Raw genomic sequence first — 23,431 nt, forward strand, 5'->3', positions numbered from 1 at the left:
CGCATCAGAGTAAGGAAAGTTAAGAGTGAAGATCTGAAGGTAGGAAATCGCTTCTCTGTTCTCCAGGATGAATGTACTTCAGTGGCCAGTGAAGGTAAGGGTACTACTGCCCCTGCTAATGAAGGTAAGCGCATTCTTGTGGTTGGTGACTCTCAGGTAAGATATGTTGACCGTGCTTTTTGTAATAGGAATAAGAAGATGAGAGATAGAGTGTGCTTCCCTGGAGCTGGTGTTGGGGACATTGTCAACAGACTGGATAATATCATGTCAGGTAATGGGAACAAGCCCATTATCTGTCTCAGTGCTGGTGGAAATGATATTGGGAAGGGTAGGAGAGAAGAGCTGCTAGATAAGTACAGGTCAGCTATAGATTTCATTAAGTCTAAGGGAGGGATCCCAATCATATGTAGCATCTTGCCTAGAAGGGGAGTAGGAAATGAATGGTTGTCTAGGGCAATTGGTGTAAATTGCTGGCTAGACAGATACTGCAAGGAACTTGCAATCCCATTCATTGACAACTGGAACAACTTTTATGGCAAACATGATATGTATGCAAGGGATGGGGTTCATCTCTCTGGGGCAGGGGTGGTAGCACTTGCAGACTCGATTGAGAAGGCCATTGGTGAAATGCCTATGATTTTAAACTGATGGAAGATAGAGGTATGGGTGTGTGTGGGAAACAAGCAGGTTGCAACACTAGGGTTGGAAACAGTAAATGTATAAAAGGCATTCAGCATGAAGTTATAAATAAAGACAATAGAACAGGTCAGAAAACAAAGGGGGACAGCAGAGGGCAGCAAGGGACTAGCTCCCTTAAGGTTTACTATACTAATAGCAGGAGTGTTAGAAATAAGATAGATGAGCTAAGATTAATTGCAAGTGCAGGAAACATAGATATTATTGCTATAACAGAGACCTGGCTCAATCTGAAAGATAGAGAGATGCCATCTGAATGTCACATACAAGGCTATAAATTATTCCACACTGACAGGGTCAACAGGAAAGGTGGTGGAGTAGCGATGTATGTCAGAGACAATTTAAATTGTTGTGTTAGACAAGATATTAAATTAGAAGCGTCAGCCACTGAATCTGTTTGGTTACAGCTTCTCGAGGGCCGAGAAAAACTAATTTTGGGTGTGATTTACAGGGCCCCAAATCTTGATAGGGAGTGCAGTAAACTTCTATGGGACGAAATTCGTAAGGCATCTACATACGAAAATGTTGTGCTAATGGGAGATTTCAACTATAGACAGATTGACTGGAGCAATTTGACAGGAAATTTAGAGTCGGGTGACTTTCTTGATACGATCCAGGATTGTTTTTTAAAACAGTTTGTGACAGAGCCAACTAGGGGAAATAACCTCCTTGACTTGGTTCTTGCCAGTAGGGAAACACTAATTAATAATCTTGAGGTTAATGATGAGCTTGGGGAGAGTGATCACAAATCACTCAGTTTTAACATATCATGGAATTCCCCTAATAATGGCAATCAAGTCTCCGTCCCTGACTTTCGCTTGGCTGATTTCATAGGACTGAAAAATTACTTAGGTGGGCTGAACTGGAATGACCTGACTAGGGGTCAGGTAGGTGGTGATGGTTGCCGATATGATGCTTTCCAGGGCATAGTTCTAGCTGCTCAGTCAAATTATGTTCCAAATAGGGAAATCAGATCAAACAAAAATGATCCTAAATGGATGAACAATAGATTAAAATATCTGATTGGTCAAAAGAGAGGCATATATAGGCAAATCAAAAGAGGAGAGGGGCAATTAAGAAATCGATATATTCAGTTAAAGAGAGAAATAAAAAAGGGAATTAGAAAAGCAAAAAGAGATTATGAGGTTAAAGTTGCAAGAGAATCGAAGACTAACCCAAAAGGATTCTTTCAGGTATACAGAAGTAAGATCAGGGACAAGATAGGCCCACTCAAAAGTTCCTCGGGTCAGCTCACTGACAGTGATAAGGAAATGTGTAGAATTTTTAACACATACTTCCTCTCAGTTTTTACACAGGAGGATACCAGTGATATTCCAGTAATGATAAATTATGTAGAACAGGACGATAATAAACTGTGCACTATTAGGGTCACAAGTGACATGGTCCTTAGGCAAATAGATAAATTAAAACCTAACAAATCCCCAGGCCCTGATGAACTGTATGCAAGGGTTCTAAAGGAATGTAAAGAGGAGCTTAGCACACCTTTGGCTAATCTTTTCAACATATCACTACAAACTGGCATGGTGCCAGATAAGTGGAAAATGGCAAATGTGATACCTATTTTCAAAACAGGTGACAGGTCCTTAGCTTCGAACTATAGACCAATAAGCCTAACCTCCATAGTGGGAAAATTTATGGAATCAATAATTGCCGAGGCAGTTCGTAGCCACCTTGAAAAGCATAAATTAATCAACGAATCTCAGCATGGTTTTACAAAGGGACGTTCCTGCCTTACGAATTTATTAACTTTTTTCACTAAGGTATTTGAGGAGGTAGATCATGGTAACGAATATGATATTGTGTATATGGACTTCAGTAAGGCTTTTGACAGGGTCCCACATCAGAGACTATTGAGGAAAATTAAAGCACATGGAATAGGAGGAGAAATTTTTTCCTGGATAGAGGCATGGTTGACAAATAGGCAGCAGAGAGTTTGCATAAATGGGGAGAAATCAGAGTGGGGAAGCGTCACGAGCGGTGTTCCACAGGGGTCAGTGTTGGGCCCCCTGCTGTTCACAATCTACATAAACGACATAGATGAGGGCATAAAGAGCGACATCGGCAAGTTTGCCGATGACACCAAAATAGGCCGTCGAATTCATTCTGACGAGGACATTCGAGCACTCCAGGAAGATTTGAATAGACTGATGCAGTGGTCGGAGAAGTGGCAGATGCAGTTTAATATAGACAAATGCAAAGTTCTAAATGTTGGACAGGACAATAACCATGCCACATATAAACTAAATAATGTAGATCTTAATATTACGGATTGCGAAAAAGATTTAGGAGTTCTGGTTAGCAGTAATCTGAAACCAAGACAACAGTGCATAAGTGTTCGCAATAAAGCTAATAGAATCCTTGGCTTCATATCAAGAAGCATAAATAATAGGAGTCCTCAGGTTGTTCTTCAACTCTATACATCCTTGGTTAGGCCTCATTTAGATTATGCTGCACAGTTTTGGTCACCGTATTACAGAATGGATATAAATTCTCTGGAAAATGTACAAAGGAGGATGACAAAGATGATCCCATGTATCAGAAACCTTCCCTATGAGGATAGACTAAGGGCCCTGAAACTGCACTCTCTAGAAAGACGTAGAATTAGGGGGGATATGATTGAGGTTTATAAGTGGAAGACAGGAATAAATAAAGGGGATGTAAATAGTGTGCTGATAATATCTAGCCTAGACAGGACTCGCAGCAATGGTTTTAAGTTGGAAAAATTCAGATTCAGGAGGGATATAGGAAAGTACTGGTTTGGTAATAGAGTTGTGGATGAGTGGAACAAACTCCCAAGTACCGTTATAGAGGCCAGAACGTTGTGTAGCTTTAAAAATAGGTTGGATAAATACATGAGTAGATGTGGGTGGGTGTGAGTTAGACCTGATAGCTTGTGCTAACGGGTCGGTTGCCGTGTTCCTCCCTTGAGTCAATGTGACCTGACCTGACTAGGTTGGGTGCATTGGCTTAAGCCGGTAGGGACTTGGACCTGCCTCGCATGGGCCAGTAGGCCTTCTGCAGTGTTCCTTCGTTCTTATGTTCTTATGTTCTTAAGAGTGTCATCATGGGTTTGGCATCCCTAGTTTTGAAGGCTCTCATTATCCATCCTGTCATTTTTCTAGCAGATGCGATTGATACAATGTTATGGTCTTTGAAGGTGAGATCCTCTGATATGATCACTCCCAGGTCTTTTACATTAGTTTTTTGCTCTATTGTGTGGTTGGAATTTGTTTTATACTCCGATATATTTTTTATGTCCTCACGTTTTCCATATCGGAGTAATTGAAATTTCTCATCATTGAACTTCATATTGTTTTCTGCAGCCCATTTGCAGATTTGGTTGATGTCCGCCTGGAGTCTGGCGGTGTCTTCAATGGAGAACACTGTCATGCAAATTCGGGTGTCATCTGCAAAGGAAGACACGGTGCTGTGGCTTATATCCCTGTTTATGTCAGATATGAGGATGAGGAACAGGATGGGAGCAAGTACTGTGCCTTGTGGAACAGAGCTTTTCACCGTAGCCACCTTTACTCTGTTTACTACTTTACTCTGTTTACTACTACTCTTTGTGTTCTATTTGTTAGAAAATTATAGATCCATCTACCAACTTTTCCTGTTATTCCTTTATCATGCATTTTGTGTGCTATTACTCCATAGTGACACTTGTCAAAGGCTTTTGCAAAGTGCATATATTACATCTGCATTCTGTTTGCCTTCTTGAGCTTCCAGGACCTTGTCATAGTGGTCCAGTAGTTAAGACAGACAGGAGTGACCTGCTCTAAACCCATGTTGCCCTGGGTTGTGTAACTGATGGGTATCTCGATGGGTGGCAGTCTTGCTTCTGAGAACCCTTTCAAAGATTTTTAAATAAGACGTTAGTGCTATCAGTCTATAGTTCTTTGCTATTACTTAACTGCTCCCTTTGTGGAGTGGGGCTATGTCTGTTGTTTTTAGCAGCTGTGGGATGGCCCCTGTGTCCATGCTCCCTCTCCATAGGATGGTAAAAGCACATGATAGGGGCTTCTTGCAGTTCTTGATGAACACAGAGTTCCATGAGTCTGGGCCTGGGGCAGAGTGCATGGGCATTCATTTATTGTCTTTTCAAATTCTGTCTCTCTCATAAAAAATTCATTTAGGTCTTCAACTCTCAGTCTAGTTAGCAGCTTGCTAAAAACTGAGCCATATTGGGACTTAAGTAGCTCACTCATTTCCTTGCTGTCATCTGTGTAGGACTCATCTTGTTTAAGTAGGGGCCCAATGCTGGATGTTGTTCTCAACTTTGATTTTTGTTTTTTTTCAACAAGTCGGCCATCTCCCACCGAGGCAGGGTGACCCAAAAAAGAAAGAAAATCCCCAAAAAGAAAATGCTTTCATCATCATTCAGCACTTTCACCACACTCACACATAATCACTGTTTTTGCAGAGGTGCTCAGAATACAAGTTTAGAAGCATATACGTATAAAGATACACAACATATCCCTCCAAACTGCCAATATCCCAAACTCCTCCTTTAAAGTGCAGGCATTGTACTTCCCATTTCCAGGACTCAAGTCCGACTATATGAAAATAACCGGTTTCCCTGAATCCCTTCACTAAATATTACCCTGCTCACACTCCAACAGATCGTCAGGTCCCAAGTACTATTCGTCTCCATTCACTCCTATCTAACACGCTCACGCACGCTTGCTGGAAGTCCAAGCCCCTTGCCCACAAAACCTCCTTTACCCCCTCTCTCCAACCCTTTCGAGGACGACCCCTACTTCGCCTTCCTTCCCCTATAGATTTATATGCTTTCCATATCATTCTACTTTGATCCATTCTCTCTAAATGACCAAACCACCTCAACAACCCCTCTTCTGCCCTCTGACTAATACTTTTATTAACTCCACACCTTTTCCTAATTTCCACACTCCGAATGATATGGCAAAGAAAAGAAATATTTTGGGTTTCTTTCATTTTCATTTATGGCTTTTAGTTCTTCCTGCATTTCTTGGCTCCTGTAAGATTCCTTTAACTTTAGTTACACGTTTGCTGTTTCTCTGACCAGTGTCTCCCTATGTATTACAGATAGTATATTGGTCTCTAACCCTTAAACTGTCCAAACAGATATATGTTCAAATGCGTAGTGCTCCAAAAGTAGATCTATGTTTATTTACATATTTTCAAATATAACAAAAAAAACCTAGATCAAAGTTTTTTACACGTTTTCAAATGTAAAAAAAAACAAAAAGAAGATCTACGCTTTTTTACATACTTTCAAATGTTGAAAATACGTAGGTCTACGTTTGGACAGTTTAAGGGTTAAGCTGCTCTGTTATTCTTTGCCTTCGCCTGTATAGGGAGTGCCTTTCTCTTTCTAGTTTACATCTTCTCCTTCTTTTCCTTCAAGGAATATGCCTTGAGCATACGTCGAGTGCCACAGAGTATGTATACAAATACTCAACTTTTTTTTTTTTTTTTTTTTTTTTTTTTTTTTTTTTTTTTTTTTTTTTTTATGAATATGCACACAAACTTTTCAGTACAATTTTTACATGTGAAAAGGAACAATGTCAAGGAACAAGGAATTAAACATCTAGATAGTTATAATAACAGGAGTGCATAAACATATAGTCAATGTGATCTAATACCCACATGGAGAAAGGTCTCAGTTACAGGTCTAATTTTTTTTTTTTTTTTTTTTTTTTTTACACTGTGCTGGTTTCAGATGACATACAGATAAATGTACTATTGATCTCTTTCTGAAACAGAAGTGCACTTATCTTTTATCTTTTTTTTTTTTTTTTTTTTTTTTGTTAATCTCACTTACCATCATCCATCCACCGAGATAGGGTGACTCAACAAAGGGAAACACATTCATCATCATTCATTCAGTAGTCCCGTGGCTCGGTTGGTAGCACCCTCAGCTCACAAACTGAGCCCAGGTACAGGTGGAAATGTTGGACGTGTTTCCTTACACCTGTTGCCTGTGTTCACTTAGCAGTAAGTTTGTACCTGGGTGTTAGTTGAAGACCTCAACACTTGGGCCAAGATTGACTCTGTTGTGAAGATCCCCAACGCTTCCTCGATGCTCAAGGTCACGTTTCTAGACGTTACCATGGCGACCAGAGCACTCTGATGGCCTGGCCATCTCTTACTACTACATCAACCCTTGTCAGATTGAGCCTGAACGCTTCACTTACATAACACCATATTGGACATGCTACTCGTACAGTCACTCTACTGCCGACTGCCACGTGAAGAACAAGATATGTTCCACCTGTGGGTCTGCAGGTCATGATTTTCATTCTTGCACTTCCACTGCTGCTCCCACTTGCATCAACTGTAAGAGTGACCACCATACTCTTGCAGCCAAATGTCCAGTGTGTAAGGATATCCTCTCTAAGAAACTGAAGGAAGAAACTAAGAAGTCATCTGGAACCTCTCCTTCATATGCTGCAAATGTAAAGATTCAATCAACAACATCCAAGATTATACAAGCCACTCAACAGTTGTCTCCACCACCTCTCACTACCAAACCTCCACCTGATGATATCTCTACCAAATTCTATTACTGCATGATGTTTGCTCACATGCAAAATGCTGCAAAACCTTGCTCTTTCAACACGACTATTAATGAACTTCTTGCACTTAACATGCCATCATTTAACTTCCCTGCAAGTCCACCATCAGCTGAGATTTTGAAAATAATCCCGAAGATCGTCAGTTTTGAAGCGCCAGATGACATGACGGAATTAATAATTGATAACGACGATGCATCCTCTTCTGAATCCTCCAGTCAGCATTCACCTGACAACATCCAAGACAGCACCACGCCTGCTATTCGTCGATTGGCTTGTCACACCATGACCAACCAAGATCCTACCCTACCTCTGCCATCAACACCACCTTCGTCAACTCCACCACCGCCTTCTCCACCTCCCTCACGTCCACTACCTGGATCACTAAGCATTAAACACAAAGGACTCTCGTTCTTCACCGTGACGCAATACCCCAGATCAATGACTCGCCTAGAACTCATCCAACATCTCCAAAACAACACTGCAAAGTACAGCAGCGACGAAAAGCCATTCCCTACCATCAACCAGATAATCCACCAACTCCAAACCAATGAACTTTTCTACAGCTCTCCCATACTTGTGATACAACTCTCTAGAACAAAATTCAATGCAATGAAAAGCGGATCAAGAGAATAACCAACTCATCCTGCTTGCTGCCTTCTGACACTCTCAGCTCCTGCCACTGCCTTCGCCATCCTCTCCTAGTGAGCCAAGTAACGACATCATTCAAGCCTCTCCATCTGCGCCTTCAGTAATTCGGTACCACATGTCCCAAAGTGGTTGGGCCACTTGCCTCGATTCCTCCTCTTCCCCTCCTTCCCATCCTTTTCCAGTTATTTCCATCCTTCCTTATCCTTCTTCCTTCTCATCTCACGACAGCTCTCGTCATCTTCGATTCGATTTGATTCGATAGGGCTGTGCTTTGAAATGAGCTGAGATAGGTATAATAATCAAATAACCCACACATAGGAGAGAGAAGCTTCTCTCTCCTTTGAGCTTAGGTAGAATAATGGCTAATAGCCTGTAAATTCAATTGTGTAAAAAAAAAAAAAAAGCTGTCTTGTCAGAAGTACACAGACATTACAATTCAGATGACCGTCCTGCAGAGTGCAGGCACAGGATTTCCCACTTCCAGTACTCAAGTGTATCTAATAAGTTTCCCTGAATCCCTTCATAAATGTTACCTTATTTATACTCCCATAAGATGTCAAATACTAAAAATCACTTTTAGTGTATTTCCTCCAGTCTAAGCATATGCTTTCTGTATTTTCAAGCTCCTGCCATATAAAACTTTCAACCTCCATCCATTCCTGCAATGACCCCTACCCCTTCTCCTTTCCCTTCCAGATTTATAACCCAGTAATTTTAGTCATTTCATTGACAATTGTAGCATTTCATTAACTTCTAGTGAATGTTTATTATATATAAAATTATGAAAATATTCATGTTTTCCTCATTCTACAGGACCCTGATGTAGGTGTTTACTACCGGTTTGTGTGGAAGATCTTCCAGCCAATGCTCTTTGCTTTAATTGGAACGGAAATTGATGTAAGATACCTTAAAATATTTGATACATTTAGGTTCTGGTACTGTATTTTGTAAATGAAATTCCTAGAATTAAAAGTTAGCATTCCTTTGCTTAGCTGCTACAGTTTAAATATATGCACAAAAAATGTATCATATACAGTAATTAAGCAATAGTGTATTTAATGGGTGTATTGCGGGGAGCTTGTAATGTTTGCTGATGCTTCATCTTCGTTTTGCTAGTTCATTAGTAATGGCATGTATTCAATGATATAAATTTTGCAACTGTGAAGAGTGTTGTAATTTTTTATTTTGTAAAAACGTAAATTATCATAATTTTTGATCAGATTCATTCTTTAAACTGCATTTTAAGGAAAAAATTGCCCAAAATCTCAATATTTCATGTTATTTTATTTAACTGTAAGTGTCAAATGCATCGATCTGGAGTTTTTTACAGTGATTATGTATGGGTGAGGTGAAAGTGCTGAATGATGATGAAAGTATTTTCTTTTTGGGGATTTTCTTTCTTTTTGGGTCACCTTGCCTCGGTGGGTGACGGCTGACTTGTTGAGAAAAAAAAAAGTTTTAATTATTGGCATATTGCACTTAGAATGCCTGTCTTTCCCGCAGGTTGCAGCAATAGACCCTGATACTATTGGCTGGGGTCTATTGGCTGTTGTAATCAGCCTTTCCTTCAGAATTCTTACCTCATTTGTTGTAGTGATGGGAGCTGCTTTCACCATATGGGAGCGTTTGTTCATTGCCATTGCATGGCTTCCCAAGGCTACTGTTCAGGTAGGTGTATTGGAAAGGTTGTTTATAATATGGCTCATATTCAAAGTTATTATATTCTGAATTCTAGAAAATTTAGATATTAAGGTATTGGGATTAATCTCTCAAATTCCGAATTTCTGTTTGTATGGTAAAATGCCTTGACCTCTCCTGGACAATACAATCATCATCTTCATAAACAAATACTCTCAAGTAGTCTGATTCGTTTATGCTACCAGTTCTTCACGAGAGTAGTGATTGCTGCGGTCTAGTCACAATTCAGTACTTAGAAATGTCAGAGATGTTGTAAAGCATAACTCGGCTGAGAAGTAATTAAGTAATACCATGAATAATGGGTTTTACTCAGTGTGATATGCAGTTGCAGTTTATGCAAGAATGATCTTCCACTGGTGTGGCCTGAAACCATTTCAAAGAATGTATCAATAAATTTAGGATCCCAAACAAATCTTAATCACACTGCTTGGCTTTGTTGAGTTATTAACCCTTTGTGGTTAGTAATCTGAATAACTGTTGTATCTGTGTGCTTCTGGCAACACAGTGGTAGTGTGAATGATGGTGAAAGTGTTTCCTTTTCAGGTCACCCTTCCTCGGTGGGAGGCAGCCAGCATGTTAAAAAAAAAAAATTAGATGGTATGGGAATGTCAGCAAATTTTAGTTGATAAAGACACACAAGCAGCAGTTAAAAGCTTTATTTAGTTAATATTTCTCTTGTTTAGCAGTTTTTTTTCAGGTTTGATCAGACTTAGAAAATCTGCTGCACAGGGAAAACATCATCTAAATAAAATCTCCGATTACAGCTTTTGTCTATGGATAAAGACTACCAAATTTCAATGGGTGCCTCTGCAAAGATGATGGTGAAAGTGTTTCTTTCTTTTTTTGGGTCACCCTGCATTAGTGAGAGATAACTAACATATTGAAAAACAAACATTGTGTCTGGCAGGATTATAGCAATTGCCTTAGTTTTTTCTTGTAAACTTTCTCTTGACACTTTTTGTTGCATATTCCTTAACATAATATTCATTGTATGTGTGATGGATGGTGCATGGGTGATGAGTGTTGCAGCGAGGAGAAGGCTGGAGGCAGTGGAGTTGTCATGTCTGAGGGCAATGTGTGGTGTGAATATAATGCAGAGAATTCGTAGTTTGGAAGTTAGGAGGAGGTGCGGGATTACCAAAACTGTTGTCCAGAGGGCTGAGGAAGGGTTGTTGAGGTGGTTCGGACATGTAGAGAGAATGGAGCGAAACAGAGTGACTTCAAGAGTGTATCAGTCTGTAGTGGAAGGAAGGCGGGGTAGGGGTCGGCCTAGGAAAGGTTGGAGGGAGGGGGTAAAGGAGGTTTTGTGTGCGAGGGGCTTGGACTTCCAGCAGGCATGCGTGAGCGTGTTTGATAGGAGTGAATGGAGACAAATGGTTTTTAATACTTGACGTGCTGTTGGAGTGTGAGCAAAGTAACATTTATGAAGGGGTTCAGGGAAACCGGCAGGCCAGACTTGAGTCCTGGAGATGGGAAGTACAGTGCCTGCACTCTGAAGGAGGGGTGTTAATGTTGCAGTTTAAAAACTGTAGTGTAAAGCACCCTTCTGGCAAAACAGTGATGGAGTGAATGATGGTGAAAGTTTTTCTTTTTCGGGCCACCCTGCCTTGGTGGGAATCGGCCGGTGTGATAATAATAAAAAATAATAATGTGTGAAATTCTGTGAGACAAACATGAAATGTAAGTAGCTATATATTTTAATGTCCAACTGAGATCCTCTTATACTTCAAAAGTTTCCAGTCATAGCATTCATTGTTTATAGTTTTTCTTTTGCTGCTGTCTAGTTAAGGATACAAAATAAGTTTTTTCACTTTGCTATTTTTAGGCTGCCATTGGATCTCAAGCTCTAGATTATGTACGACTTCATAATGGCGAGGATGAAGATATAATACGAGGCGAGAAGGTAAATAAAAATGTTTACAACTGCCTTGAAATATTTTTGTTTCCAAATAAACATAGTATAAAAAGGTTTTTAATGTACAGATGGGCTTCAGCTTAAACTCCCTAAATTACACAACCACATTTACAAGAGTGACAGTTAGGATCCAGTTAAAGGTTTGCATCCTCCGAGCCCACAATATGAATGTAGCTCTTGTTATTGCTCTCTCATAGATGAAACTTGACTAGAGTAAGGATAGTACTGTATACAGAAAGTGTTGTTCAGTAGTTATATTTTACAGATTGTTACTATAGCTGTCATGGTGATACTAGTGACTGCACCTTTGGGAGCCGCAGCAATCAAACTCACAGGTCCAAGGTTCCTCGCCAAAAAATTGCCAAATCTATCATTAATGAGTGATCCTGAAGCTACTGTGTAAGAATTTTTTGGGAAAGTAATTTTAATATTTTTTTTTTAAACATGTTTATCGTTGAGGGGTTAAGATGGAAATGAGACTTTTGTATGTTCTTACCACTATCTTTTATTGGACTAACAATATATTTACTAGTAAATTGTCTCTCTGTTAATTTATTTTTGGCTGTTGCTTTACATAGTTTTTATAGGCAATAAGTATCTTTTAAAAAAAAATTTTTGGAATGTAGTGCACTATTAAATTTCATAGAGATTAAAGTAGATTCTTTTATTGTGATAAAAGCTGATTTGATAAAAAAACTTATAAATACATTTTCATATGTATAACAGACTGCCATTTGTGTGTAATTGTGTGAATGATGTACATGTATATATATTATATACATAATTAACTGAAAGAAAATTCCTAATACTACACTGAAGAAAAGGCACATTGTGCAGAAGAAATGAAAAGTTGTCGAAACAAAAGCCCATTTTTCACTGTTGTAAGTGATACACTGTTTACATTCAGACTCCTAATAGAGTATCATCATTGCCTAAACAGTTCACAACAATCTGCATAGCTACAAACATTTCCGAACAGTAGTACAATTTTATAAATTTATTATCAATACTTTCTCAAAGGAGTTGAGAGTGCTTGCCCCCTTTTAAATATTTAATATGTAACAGCTAGATAATCAGTTTATTATTTAATGATTGATTAAGGGGTTAGGCAGTCCAAATCACAAAATAAAGTTGAAATAGATTGACCACTTTAACCTTTTCAAAATTCTAACCCTCTTTTATATATCTGTTTTACCAGTATGAGATGTCAAAATGCTCGTAATACTGTACTTTAACAATATATCTAGCACCATTTTCTATTATATGCTATGGAGACTAAACTTGAGCATTTTTATATTTTCGTAAGTTTTTATTCTGAATTTTATGCTGTAAAGAAATTTGCTGGATAAGGTTTACAGTGCTTTTGCAGGTAAACTGTCATAAAGTGTGAGGCAGCTTCCAGTGTGTCTTTGGACATCTTTTGAAATAATATTTTGCTCAGTAGATGCATACAACACTGCAATGCAATCTTTTTTAATTTTCTGTAAATTTTATGTAATTAATAATTTCTCCTAGACAATACAGTTAATCTGTATAATGTAAAGTTTAGCTTAGGAATACTGTACTTAATATTTATCAATATGTTTATGGCACCTATAAATTCAAGTACATTCTCTGAAATTTTGTCATGCATTATATGTAATGAAGCCTCTGCTTCATTTTCCAAAGAATCTGTGAAACATTAAAACATCAATTATGGCCATGTAGTATACATAAGGCCTTTCACTGTTATTTTCCAAAGATTCTGAATATTTTTTAAATCAGGCACTTTCAATGTCAACTGACATTTTACTCTTTTCTTTCTGTCATGAATATACTGTAAGGCTGTAGATAAATCTTACTAATTGCTACTTAAATTCAGTGTATGGTACTCAGAGTTTTGCTCTTCTGTGTTCCTTAATAGTTGTTGTTCCTATAATGTTTCCTCTACAATTCATGAGGCCTGGTCTAAAACCAGACTAGAGGCAATGATACCTAGGACCATTAACATAACATACCCCTAATAAAGTAATTCACTTTTCTTTATTTGGGTGATGGTTTCTACATTGCTTTGAAACAAATCAACATCAGCTTTTATGTCCAAGATTTCAGTGCCTGTAAAAGCTACAGAACTCCCAACACTGTACTACATTATTTCTTCACTAATTTCTTGGTGCACATGCCTGTGAGCATATGCTTACCAACACCAAACATTTTTAAATTCTTAATTCCACATACTATAGTACGTGTTATTCTTAAAGTTAGTCTTTTTTTTTTTTTACAATTAAAGCTTAATTATATATTTTTTCTAATGAACAGATATGTACCCTATTAATGTGTGGTTTTCTAGGTGGTTACCAAAATCTGTCCATCCTCTGTAAATCTGACCTAAACCAATCTTCATATGGCCATAGCAATACTTAAAACTTTAGCTGCTCTGCAGTGATACATTTAGCTTCTCTGCAGTTACTGGTGATGTTGTACATTAACTGTTCTATGGGGAAAAAGGATTATCTGGAGTCGCTCTTCAGAAATGATTATCCTAATACATAGAATGTCCAGACTAATACTTTTGGAATTTTCTGAGAGTTAATTTTATATTTGCCTTGATGCTGGTTACTCTTATTGCAACCATTAAGCTGATCAGAAACTTGCTCCACAGGGTTTTCTCTGCAGTTCCATAATTCATCCTTATGTCAAAATCCCTCCACTCATAGGAAACTCTATATCCACGTTTTTCCTGGCCTGCTCATTTTCTCAATGCAGCACCTAGGGTTTAACATGTTGTTAGTTTGCAATTTATTCATGCTAGTTTTGGCATTCTGTTTTATCAAAGTTGATTTTTTTTTTTTGTTATCAGTTCATTTTATCATTAATGATCATTATAAAATATTGTACTATCTAATGTAAAGGCAGAATTCTCATTTAAAGACACCATTTATATTTTTGTTTCTCTCCCCAACAAGCCGGCCGTCTCTTGTATGTACTACGTGTGTATATAATTAATGCATTACTGTACTAAACAACCCTTTATGATTATTGTAAATATTTGTACTTTATGCTGTGACTATCCACTGTTTATTTTTAATGTTTATTATAATTTTCATATAATTATAGGCTATTACAAGCTAATCTCTATTTATGTGTTTTGATAGCTATATACAATATGTACAAAGATTTATGATAACTGCAATTATTGATAGACTGTTATTTGTACTAACTTTGTATATACTCTAAATTACAGTGATATAAGTAGTCATTGTAATTTGCAGAATTTGTGTAGTTTTTCTAAAATTTGTTGGATCAAGTCTTTTATGTTGTGTAATTTTTGTCTGGAGATTTTTATGAAGATGATTATTCATGACATCAGCTGGCATACTGTACAGAAGATGCATGTAGGTTATTATCATAACTACAAGAAACTTTATACAGTCAGAGTACATGTATATGTATTTTGTTATACGTTGGACAATATTTAAGCGAGCTCAAAGCAGAATACCCTGTACTTGTGTTCTGTGAGCTTAGTAACTGGTTTATTGGAATCTGTTAATCTGTCCATCAGCCATACTTCATTCCTGGCTGTGTGTGTTGGTGCATATGCTGACTACGTGTAATACAAGAGGTCTCCAACTTGTAAAAATCCTTAGTTACACATTAGAACTTAAAAATGAGGCATTAAACCTTTAAACTGGGCATAACTTAATACATAATATGAGAGGCATTGCATGGCAGAAAAGAATAAGTGCCATGATGGCCAAAATCCAGATTAGTGACTGAATAGATTCCTTAATGTTTTGTCTGTTTGTGGGAATGTGTAGATAGTGTCTTTTTGTATCTGTAAGTTAGGCTCAGGGCTTCATAACAAAGTATGGTAACTTGAGCTTTGTAGTTCCAGTCTCCCCTACATTTCTGTTTTTCTTCATTCTTTGAATTTGGTGGTGCTGCTTCTCTGCTGTGCAGTGCCTCGTATACACTCAGTGGCTACTGTATTAGGTACACCCTTCTTATAATGGGCAGGGCATCCCTTCCCCTCATTGCCCCCAGAACAGCCTGAATTCCTATTGGCATGGATTCAAGGTACTGGAAACATTCTTAAGAGATCCTGATCCATGTTGGCATGATAGCCTCACGCAGTGGCTGCAGATTTGTTGGCTTCACACTCATGCTGCGAATCTCCCTTACCACTTTATGCCAAATTCTGACCCTACCATCTGTATGTTACAGCAAAAATCATGATTTGTCAGACCAAGCAATGTTTTTCTAATCTTCAGCCCTCCCGTTTTGGTGAGCTTGTGCCCTTTGTAGCCTCAGTTTCCTGTTCTTAGCTGACAGGAATGGAAAACGCGGTGTGGTCTGCTGCTGTACCCAATCCACTTCAAGATTCGATGTGTTGTGCATTGCAGAAGAGCATCTGCTCTTCTGCAAAGCACTATTATAATGCATAGTTAGTTTTGTACTGTTACCTGCCTGTCAACTTGAACCAGTCTAGCCATTCTCCTCTGACCTCTCTCTCATTAACAAGGCATTTTCACCCACAGAACTGCTGCTCATTGAATGTTTTGTATTCTTTTACACCATGTGTGTGTGAAAATCCCATGAGATCAGCAGTTGCTGAGATACTCAATCTGTGCCATCTGACACCAACAGTCATTCCATGGTCAAAGTCACTTAGATGACATTTCTTCCCCTTTCTGAAGTTCAGTCTGATTAACAACTGCTTGTTGACCAATACTGCATGCTTTCAGGCATTGAGGTGCTGCAACATTAACTAGCAGGTGTATCATATAAAGTGGCCTCAGAGTGCAGGCACTGCCCTTCCCACCTCCAGGACTCGGTTTCTCTTAACTGGTTTTTCTGAATCCCTTGTTCAGAGGTCCCTTGCTCACACTCCAAATCCTAGTAATACACTTAAATTTCCACAGCTTGATATTTTAGACTTTCAAACAACTTCTGGGGTTGTGCTTAACCTTGTATCCCCTAGAAAAGAATCCTGGCCCATGTGCATTATGATGGAGTATTGAACTATGGGACTACACAAGACCAGTACCCCATGTGATACCATGTTACCGAGACTCGGTAATGTGAGTCAGATTAAGAAGATTCCTGTGTATAGTGACATAGGTAGTAGCAATGAAAGTTACAGTCAACTAATGAATTTCACCAAAAATGCTGTGAAGAATTTCACAAATACACCTACCATCCGACTTACGACCGAGTTCGGTTCCGAGAAACCGGTCGTAAGTCGAAATGGTCGTAAGTCGAACTTTACTACTGAATATCAACAAAAAAATTTTGTAATAACTTTATTTTATTGTTTTATTTTGGTATTTCATGTTTTACTTTACTTTTTATGTTGTTAGTACTGTATTTTATACTGTAAGGTTTAGGATAAACACTGTGTACAACACAAATAGTTGTTTATTTCCCAGAAATTTGGCATAAAAAACACGGTCGTAAGTCGAGTGGTCGTAAGTCGGATGGTAGGTGTATAAAATTATATGAGAGAAGTGATGCAGATACTATCTGTCTACCACAAAATACTGTATAACGAGTCCCACAGCCTCCCTTACTATTTAATGTCTTCCCCCACTGAAAAAAAGGTAGTTACTTCATTATATGATAGTCTCCATGCAATAACTTGTGAATGCCTCATCTGATTGGCTTCAAATCTTCAATGCTGATTTTTTTAGCACACTTGCAGTCTCCCACCAAGGCAATGTGACCCAAAAAAGAAAATTTTATCATTCACAATATCACTATCTTGCCAGAGGTACCTCTTCAAGGGGGGCTCCTTGGTGTGGTGAAGAGGCTCTTGGTCTGAGGAATTAGCCCTGTCGGTCTTCATCCTCAGACCGAACCTAATTACCCCCCATTCTCCCCTCCCCTATCCCATCCTCCCCATCCTCCCCTTTTTCCATTCCTCCTCCTCCTCCTCATCCCTCCCTTTTGCCCTTCCTCTTTTTAGCCTTCGTGATTTCTCTCACAGGCGCGCTAGTTCCTAGGTAGGGGAAAGGACACCGGGGTCCATCCCATTCCGTTGAGGTTTCTTGGCGGTGGCGTAGTTTGCCGTGGAATCTGGATTGCCTGGGGATGTCCCGATCCCTCTCCGGTATCCCGGAGTAGCTTTGGGTGTCTTTTGGGCGACGGGTGTATCTCTGGAAGCCACCTTTCGGATTCCGGGGGTGGTGGCTGAAGGAGGTATGCTTTGTGGCGGATATCCGGCCGCCCTCTCTTTTGTCCACCGAGGTAGCTCGGCAGATGTGAGGTTGCTATCCCAGATTGCTGGTTTACTGGCATGAAGGGTAGGGTATGGCACGGGTTCCATGCTGCATCTGCGCTACTAGCGGTGTCGAGTCCTCTTGGGCGCGGAGGGAGATTTCTGGCCCTTTCATTCCTCCTAGGAACTATCCCTCCCCGGTCCCCCCTTTTTTTTTTCTTTTTTTTTATTTTTATTTTCTTTTCTTCTTTCTTTTTTTTTCTTAAAAACAAAAAGAAAGAAGTAACCTAACCATGGCAGCCCTAGTCCATGAACCTGGTACCCCCGGGCCCCTTCTTGATACCGCACCCCGTTCTGACCCCGCCTCGTCTTTGGACCACTCTTCAGACATTCCTCATGCCTCTGTACCTATTGCCGGTGCTGTTTCCTCACCCGCTTCAGGTACTGAGGCCTCGACTGACTCCTTCGATTTATCAGACCTTCGCTCTCCTCTGACTATGCTTCCGGCCTCTCCCTCTACGGTGCGGCAATTTTCAAATCGCCGACCCGTTCCACGTCGGACCAACTCTGGTCCCACGCCTAAACGTCAACGACAATTACCTGCTGATGATACTTCTCCACCTTCACCTTCTCGTTCTTCTCAGAAACGATCGACACGTCCTTCACTACCTTTCCACGCTCAGTTTCAGACTGAACAGTGGACTAAATTCTTCACTTTACGACCAACTTCCTCTACTGCCTATCTTTCTGACCATAGTATTGGCAAGGCACTCCTACGCCATGTTGGTAAAGATATTTCTTTTCATGCTCTTAAGAGCGGTACGCGCATCATTACCGTACAGAATGCTACCCAGGCTCGTGAGCTCTCTCGTCTTTCCCATATAGATACTGTTCCTGTCACCCTTGAAAAACATCATTCCCTCAATTCTTGTAGTGGTACCGTTATTCTGCCCCATACCATAGTTCAACAAAATTTCCAGACATGTGGCACCGACATTCTAGAACAGCTGGAACTCCAAGATCTCCCAATCCTCAAGGTAGACACTTACGTTCTTCCTGCCCGTGGGCGGAGACGATACCCTAGCAATGTGGCTCGTTTAACTTTTGACAGCCGAGAACTCCCATCCTCCGTTTATATAGCAGGACATCGGTTACAAGTTCGAAAGGTGATCCCTACACCACAACAGTGTAGAAATTGCTGGCGATTTGGCCATCCAGCGAAATATTGCAGATCTATCGCCGAATGCCCAGTCTGTGGTGCCGATGACCATTCTAATACGTCTTGCAATCGATCTCCCTCTTGCCTTAACTGTCATGAGGCTCACCCTTCGTACTCTCGCCGTTGTCAGGTCTATTTAAACGAGCGGGAAATCCGTTACCTCAAAGAGACAGAAGGTCTCCCTTATGCCATGGCAGTTTCTCATCTCCGCCTCCAAGGGAGACTCCCACGTGTTTCTTATTCCCGTGTTTCAAAACGTCCCCCCACTTCTGGTATCCCATCTTCTACACCCACCTCTGTGGTTACCTCTCCCATAATCACTCCTGTATCTAATCCTTTTGCTGTCCTCGGCTCAGACGTCCCTACCTCAACGCCTCAGTCTAATCTCGCTTCTTCGAGTTCTCTCTTACAAGCCTCAGTATCGACGAGACCTCGTACGACACCTCTTCCCAATCGTCCCTCTACTTCTCAAAAGTCAAAAAAAGGTCCGGTAACACCTCCTACCCATCTTCCACCTCCTCATTTTACCCTCCCTGTCTCTGTCCCTAGTTCTTCCCCTCTCACTGGCTCAGTTACAAGTGCAGAGGTTCACCCTCCTCCTCGTAATGTACCTTCCTCCCCTGTTCCCTCCCAAGTTTCTTCCTCTTCTGCCACCTCCCAGATTCCTGTCTCTTCTGTCCCCTGCCACGCTTCTCCAGTTCCCTCCACCCTTTCGCCCCCCCCCTACCTTGGTACAGTCCAATACAGTTCCAATCTTTACTCATCCTCCCCCTACCATTCCCAATATTGTCTCCCATACGACATCTCTGAATTCCGAAACACTTGAAGCAATCTCTGAATATATTGCAGAGACCAAACCATCAATGGACACTGATCCACCTTCCGCTCTTTCTCTCTCCTCTGCTCCATCTGCGCAACTCCTTTCTTCACAGCGCACCGTTCCTTCGCTGCTTGAACATTTTCCACTGCCTCCGCATGTGGACTTTTCTAACCCTTCTAGTCCGTAGGAACCCTTACCTGCGGATTTCAAGTATCTTTATCATTGCCAATCATGGCCTTTTTACAGTGGAATATACGCGGCCTCAGGGGTAATCGGGGTGAGCTTCAGATGTTACTCTCCCAGTTTGCCCCTGTTGGTGTTTGCTTACAGGAACCAAAATTACACTCTGCTGTTATTTCTCACATCTCAGGCTATAATTTATTGTATTCTTCAGATCCTTTTCCTGATGGGACCTTTAATGAAAGTGCCCTTCTTCTCCGCACTGATATTCCGTACCATCAGCTATTTATTCATACTTCGCTGCATTACACAGCAGCCCGTATCCACTTACATAGGTGGTATACGCTCTGTTCTTTATATCTCTCTCCTTCTCGGGCATTATCTATTCCGGATTTTGCCTTCCTTGTTTCGTCATTACCGCCACCGATTCTGTTACTTGGTGATTTTAATGCCCACCATTTCCTCTGGGGAGGGTCTCACTGTGATTCCCGTGGAATTCAGTTAGAGGCTTTTCTTGCCACCCACCCCCTCCATGTTTTAAATACAGGTACTCACACCCATTTTGATCCTCGGACTCATACTCTCTCTTGCATCGATCTCTCAGTTTGCTCTTCCTCCGCCGCATTAGACTTTACTTGGTCTGTTCTCCCGGACTTACATGACAGTGATCATTTCCCAATCATTCTTACTTCCCCTTCATATTCGCCACCTCTTCGCACCCCACGCTGGCAATTTAATCGGGCAAATTGGAACCTTTACTCACACCTGACTGTTTTTAAAGAGGTTCCTTCTTCGTCCTCCATCGATGAGCTTTTACACCTCTTCTCGTCCTCCGTTTTCACCGCAGCTTCTCATTCTATACCCCAAACTTCGGGCAGGCATTCTCAGAAATGCGTGCCTTGGTGGTCTCCTGCTTGTGCTCGTGCAGTACGTTTGAAACGCGCTGCATGGGGCAGGTACCGGTACAATAGAACCACAGAGCGACTCCTTGATTTTAAACAGAAGCGTGCGATCGCTCGCCGTGTCATCCGTGACGCTAAACGCACTTGCTGGCGAGATTATGTCTCCACCATCACCTCTGCTTCCTCTATGAGTGCAGTCTGGAAAAAAGTACGAAAACTGAGTGGTAAATATTCTCCTGACCCGGCTCCTGTTCTGCGGGTTGCCGGTGTTGATATAGCAAACCCACTAGATGTTGCCAATGAAATTGGCAATCATCTGGTCCGTATTTCTCAGGGACTCCATCTATGCCCCTCATTTCTTTCCTCAAAGTCTGCCAGAGAGTTAGCACCCTTGGACTTTTCTTCTCTCAGAGAAGAACAGTATAATGTCCCTTTTACACTTCAAGAACTGGAGGCAACACTCTCAGCTTGTCGATCATCGGCAGCTGGGCCCGACGACATTCATATTCGTATGCTACAACATTTACATCAGTCAGCCCTTGCAGTCCTATTACGCCTTTACAATCTTATTTGGTCACAAGGAGTTCTTCCACAGCTGTGGAAATCCGCCATTGTTCTCCCTTTCCGCAAACCAGGCACTACGGGACATGAAACCTCCCACTATCGTCCCATTGCTCTTACCAGTGCAGTTTGCAAAGTAATGGAACGTCTAGTAAATAGACGTTTAGTGTGGTATTTAGAGACACACAACAGTCTCTCCACTCGTCAATATGGCTTTCGTAAGGGACGTTCTACCATAGACCCCTTACTGCGCTTGGATACGTATGTTCGTAATGCCTTTGCGAATAACCACTCAGTTATTGCCATATTTTTTGACCTTGAGAAGGCATATGACACAACTTGGAGGTATAATATTTTAGCCCAAGCCCACTCCTTAGGCCTTCGAGGCAATCTACCATCCTTCCTTAAGAACTTTTTAACTGACAGGCATTTCCGTGTTCGGGTTAATAATGTGCTCTCCCCGGACTTTGTCCAAGCTGAAGGTGTCCCCCAGGGATGTGTTCTGAGCACAACACTTTTTCTCCTTGCTATTAATGATTTGGCCTCTAGTCTTCCATCAAATATTTGGTCATCACTCTATGTTGATGACTTCGCTATTGCCTGTGCAGGCGCTGACTGTCACCTCCTTACAGTTTCTCTCCAGCATGCAGTCGACCGTGTTTCCAATTGGGCCACCACACATGGGTTTAAATTTTCCAGCACTAAAACCCACCAAATCACTTTCACTAGACGCTCTGTCATCTCTGATCATCCTTTGTACCTCTATGGCTCACGTATCCCTGAACGTGATACAGTCAAGTTTCTGGGCCTCCTCTTTGATCGTAGGTTATCCTGGAAACCTCACATTACCTCTCTGAAGGCAACTTGTCACAGCCGGCTGAACCTTCTTAAAACCCTTGGTCATCTTTCGTGGGGAGCTGATCGTCGAACCCTCCTTCACCTACATTCCACCCTTATTTTATCGAAACTTGATTATGGTGACCAGATCTATTCAGCGGCATCTCCTGCTACTCTCTCTAGCCTTAACCCCATTCATCACCAAGGATTACGTTTATGCCTTGGTGCTTTTCGCTCTTCCCCTGTCGAAAGCCTCTATGCAGAAGCGAACGTTCCATCCTTATCCGATCGCCGTGATGCCCATTGCCTGCGCTACTATGTACGCTCTCATGATCTCCGCAATCCTTCCATTTATAGAATGGTCACTGATATTAGTAGACATTCTTTATTTGTTCGCCGCCCCTGCTTACTCCGTCCCTTCTCTCTTCGCCTTCATTCGCTCTTGTCTTCTCTTCAACTACCACCTTTCTATGTACATGTAGCATCTCACTTTTCCCTACCCCCCTGGGAAGTTCCAGCTGTTCGAGTCTGTTCTTTCTCCCTCCCTTGCTCGAAAGCCCAACTGTCTACGGTCGCTTCCCGCTCTCTTTTTCTTGACCACTTTCACTCTCATTCTCATGCCATTGCTGTGTACACAGATGGCTCTAAGTCTTCTGACGGCGTAGGATTCGCAGCAGTGTTTCCGGACAGCGTCGTACAAGGGCATTTACTATCTTCAGCTAGTATATTTACTGCTGAATTATATGCCATCCTTACAGCACTTATCCGTATTGCATCTATGCCTGTGTCATCATTTGTGGTTGTCTCAGACTCCCTTAGTGCTTTACAGGCTATACAAAAATTTGATACACCTCACCCCTTAGTCCTCCGTATCCAACTTTGGCTACGCCGCATCTTTACTAAGCATAAAGATATTGTTTTTTGTTGGGTCCCTGGTCATGTTGACGTACAGGGCAATGAACAGGCAGACACTGCTGCGCGGTCAGCAGTACATGACCTACCAGTTTCTTATAGAGGTATTCCATGTACGGACTATTTTGCTGTAATATCTTCCCACCTTCACACCCGTTGGCAACAACGTTGGTCTACTATGCTCGGCAACAAACTTCAGTCTATTAAACCGAGTATAGGTTACTGGCCGTCTTCTTATCACCAGTGTCGAGGTTGGGAGACTACTC

General features: G+C 41.0%; 1 protein-coding gene across 6 annotated transcripts in view; it reads left to right on the plus strand.

The window, feature by feature from the left end:
- LOC128700201 (sodium/hydrogen exchanger 9B2) overlaps positions 1 to 23,431 on the plus strand; it is a 98,960-nt gene that overhangs the window by 70,287 nt on the left and 5,242 nt on the right. For all 6 annotated transcript variants that reach the window (XM_070100749.1, XM_070100750.1, XM_070100747.1 and 3 more), the window contains 4 exons: positions 8,739 to 8,822; positions 9,429 to 9,593; positions 11,449 to 11,526; positions 11,804 to 17,287. In XM_070100749.1, the coding sequence (XP_069956850.1) occupies positions 8,739 to 8,822; positions 9,429 to 9,593; positions 11,449 to 11,526; positions 11,804 to 11,941 (465 nt within the window). In that variant the 3' untranslated portion in view covers positions 11,942 to 17,287. The remainder of the gene's footprint in view (positions 1 to 8,738; positions 8,823 to 9,428; positions 9,594 to 11,448; positions 11,527 to 11,803; positions 17,288 to 23,431) is intronic.

Source organism: Cherax quadricarinatus, chromosome 74 (genome assembly GCF_038502225.1).
Source record: "Cherax quadricarinatus isolate ZL_2023a chromosome 74, ASM3850222v1, whole genome shotgun sequence".
In the NCBI taxonomy this organism is placed as follows: Eukaryota; Metazoa; Arthropoda; class Malacostraca; order Decapoda; family Parastacidae; genus Cherax; species Cherax quadricarinatus.